The sequence below is a fragment of the Rasamsonia emersonii genome (genome assembly GCF_000968595.1).
Source record: "Rasamsonia emersonii CBS 393.64 chromosome Unknown ctg1118621760975, whole genome shotgun sequence".
Taxonomy (NCBI): Eukaryota; Fungi; Ascomycota; class Eurotiomycetes; order Eurotiales; family Trichocomaceae; genus Rasamsonia; species Rasamsonia emersonii.
This window is the reverse complement of record NW_013562663.1, coordinates 1-2,157: the sequence shown is the minus strand read 5'-3', so window position 1 is coordinate 2,157 and position 2,157 is coordinate 1. Positions and strand designations below refer to the sequence as shown.

Here is a 2,157-nt window from a genome sequence, read left to right as displayed (position 1 = left end):
TCCGCTCTGCTGCTCTGCTTGGTGTGTCCGCCTGTCTCGTCTGCCCGCCCGTCCGATTCCCTTCGCTAATCCGTGTCTGCCTCCAGCACGCCCTCCATTCAGACGAGACAGCGCGTTTATCACCGTCTGTCTGCCTTCTCCGGCCTGCTGCTCGCTGCTTCCCGCCTGACCGTGCCAGCCGGCCGCCGTCTCGCGCCTCTGTCGCCTCTCGCCTTTTCCAATCCCCTCCATCCGAAGCCCATGTCGTTTCTGCACCTCTAATCGCTTCCGTTTTCACCGTCTGGTACGGCTTCCTTTCCCTGGCCCGGCCTGTGCTGCCTGTCGGGCCTTGTCGGGTCGACCCAGGCTTCGATGCCTGGGGCCTCGTCGTGCGTGAAATCCGTGGTGAGAAAAAAAAAAGCGGTGTTGACGGTGCTGCTTGTTACAGGACGCCATGGCTGGTGAAGACGACGCTTTCCAGGCGGCCGCTGAGATCCTGAAGGGTCTCGCGCGCGAGGTTCCCGCGAGTGACGACTCTGAACCCTCCACCAATTCCGTGGCCACGAATGGCTTCGATCCCAAACAGGTCAAGTTGCCGGGTGAACCCAGTCCCGGCAAGACTGCTTTTGAGACCGAATTGCAGGCGCTGATCGGTCGAATCCACGACCTGGAAACTGAGCTGGTCAGTGACCCGCTTCCCTCTTTCTTTTGGTCTCCTTGGACAAATAGGCAAGCATGAAAGAGAGAAAAAAAAAAGGCATTCTGACAGGATTTCCTCTAGCAGCAGAATAAGAGGCCTCGCAGATCGCGTCGCTTAAAGCGGAAGTTCTCAAGGTCGGTGGAAGATGATGACTCGGACGATGACGATGACGATGATTCCGACGACTCGAGCGATGACGAGGAACTGGACCCGCGAACCCGCATCATGCGCGAGGAGGACATTAGCTATCTGCGCAACCACGTTCAGAAACAGGCCGAAGAGATCAGTGTCCAGAAGGATATCATTAACCGTGTCAGGGATGAGTTGCAACAGCAGGAAGAGCACACCCGGCGCACCTTGGTTAAGGTGGAGCACGAGGACGTCAAAGTGCTGGAGCGTGAACTACGCAAGCACCAGCAAGCCAATGAGGCCTTCCAGAAAGCTCTCCGGGAAATTGGTGGTATCATTACCCAGGTCGCCAACGGTGACCTGTCCATGAAGGTCCAGATCCATCCCATGGAGATGGACCCCGAAATCACGACGTTCAAACGGACCATCAACACCATGATGGATCAGCTCCAGGTTTTCGGAAGCGAAGTGTCTCGGGTTGCCCGTGAAGTCGGTACCGAAGGTATTCTTGGTGGTCAGGCCCAGATTACCGGCGTTCACGGAATCTGGAAGGAGCTCACGGAGAACGTCAACACAATGGCCAAGAATCTAACCGATCAAGTGCGAGAGATTGCTACCGTCACCACCGCAGTCGCACATGGTGACCTCAGCCAGAAGATCGAGAGTCGGGCCAAGGGTGAGATCTTTGAACTCCAGCAGACAATCAACACCATGGTGGACCAACTTCGCACTTTTGCAACGGAGGTGACGCGGGTCGCGCGTGATGTCGGTACCGAAGGTGTCCTGGGTGGACAGGCCCAGATCGAGGGCGTCCAAGGCATGTGGAACGAACTGACGGTCAACGTCAACGCCATGGCCATGAACTTAACGACCCAAGTGCGTGATATTGCCATGGTCACCAAGGCCGTCGCCAAGGGTGATTTGACGCAGAAAGTCCAGGCCAACTGCAAGGGAGAAATCCTCGAGCTGAAGAACATCATCAACAACATGGTCGACCAACTGAGACAGTTCGCCCAGGAGGTCACCAAGATCGCCAAGGAGGTCGGTACGGATGGTGTCCTCGGCGGTCAGGCAACGGTGCATGATGTCGAAGGCACTTGGAAGGATCTGACCGAGAACGTCAACCGGATGGCCAACAATCTCACCACCCAGGTCCGTGAGATCGCGGACGTGACCACGGCGGTCGCCAAAGGTGACCTGACCAAGAAGGTCACGGCCAACGTCCAGGGAGAGATACTCGACCTCAAGAACACCATCAATGACATGGTCGACCGACTGAATACCTTCGCCTTTGAGGTCAGCAAGGTGGCCCGAGAGGTCGGAACGGACGGCACGCTGGGTGGTCAAGG

General features: G+C 57.1%; 6 protein-coding genes across 6 annotated transcripts; 3 read left to right on the top strand and 3 right to left on the bottom strand.

Moving 5' to 3' along the window:
• Positions 1 to 273, bottom strand: T310_9121 (uncharacterized protein; the record flags this gene model as incomplete). The annotated part of the gene is made up of 1 exon (XM_013468357.1): positions 1 to 273. A coding segment is annotated over one exon (273 nt), but the record flags the coding sequence as incomplete, so codon positions are not given.
• T310_9120 (uncharacterized protein) lies at positions 1 to 421 on the bottom strand (the record flags this gene model as incomplete). Its single annotated transcript, XM_013468356.1, has 1 exon — positions 1 to 421. A coding segment is annotated over one exon (421 nt), but the record flags the coding sequence as incomplete, so codon positions are not given.
• Positions 1 to 479, top strand: T310_9119 (uncharacterized protein; the record flags this gene model as incomplete). Its single annotated transcript, XM_013468355.1, has 1 exon — positions 1 to 479. A coding segment is annotated over one exon (479 nt), but the record flags the coding sequence as incomplete, so codon positions are not given.
• T310_9118 (uncharacterized protein) lies at positions 258 to 566 on the bottom strand (the record flags this gene model as incomplete). The annotated part of the gene is made up of 1 exon (XM_013468354.1): positions 258 to 566. A coding segment is annotated over one exon (309 nt), but the record flags the coding sequence as incomplete, so codon positions are not given.
• Positions 410 to 718, top strand: T310_9117 (Two-component osmosensing histidine kinase (Bos1); the record flags this gene model as incomplete). Its single annotated transcript, XM_013468353.1, has 1 exon — positions 410 to 718. A coding segment is annotated over one exon (309 nt), but the record flags the coding sequence as incomplete, so codon positions are not given.
• Positions 719 to 760: 42 nt separating this feature from the next.
• Positions 761 to 2,155, top strand: T310_9107 (DRK1 histidine kinase; the record flags this gene model as incomplete). Its single annotated transcript, XM_013468352.1, has 1 exon — positions 761 to 2,155. A coding segment is annotated over one exon (1,395 nt), but the record flags the coding sequence as incomplete, so codon positions are not given.
• Between the last annotated feature and the right edge of the window lie 2 nt (positions 2,156 to 2,157).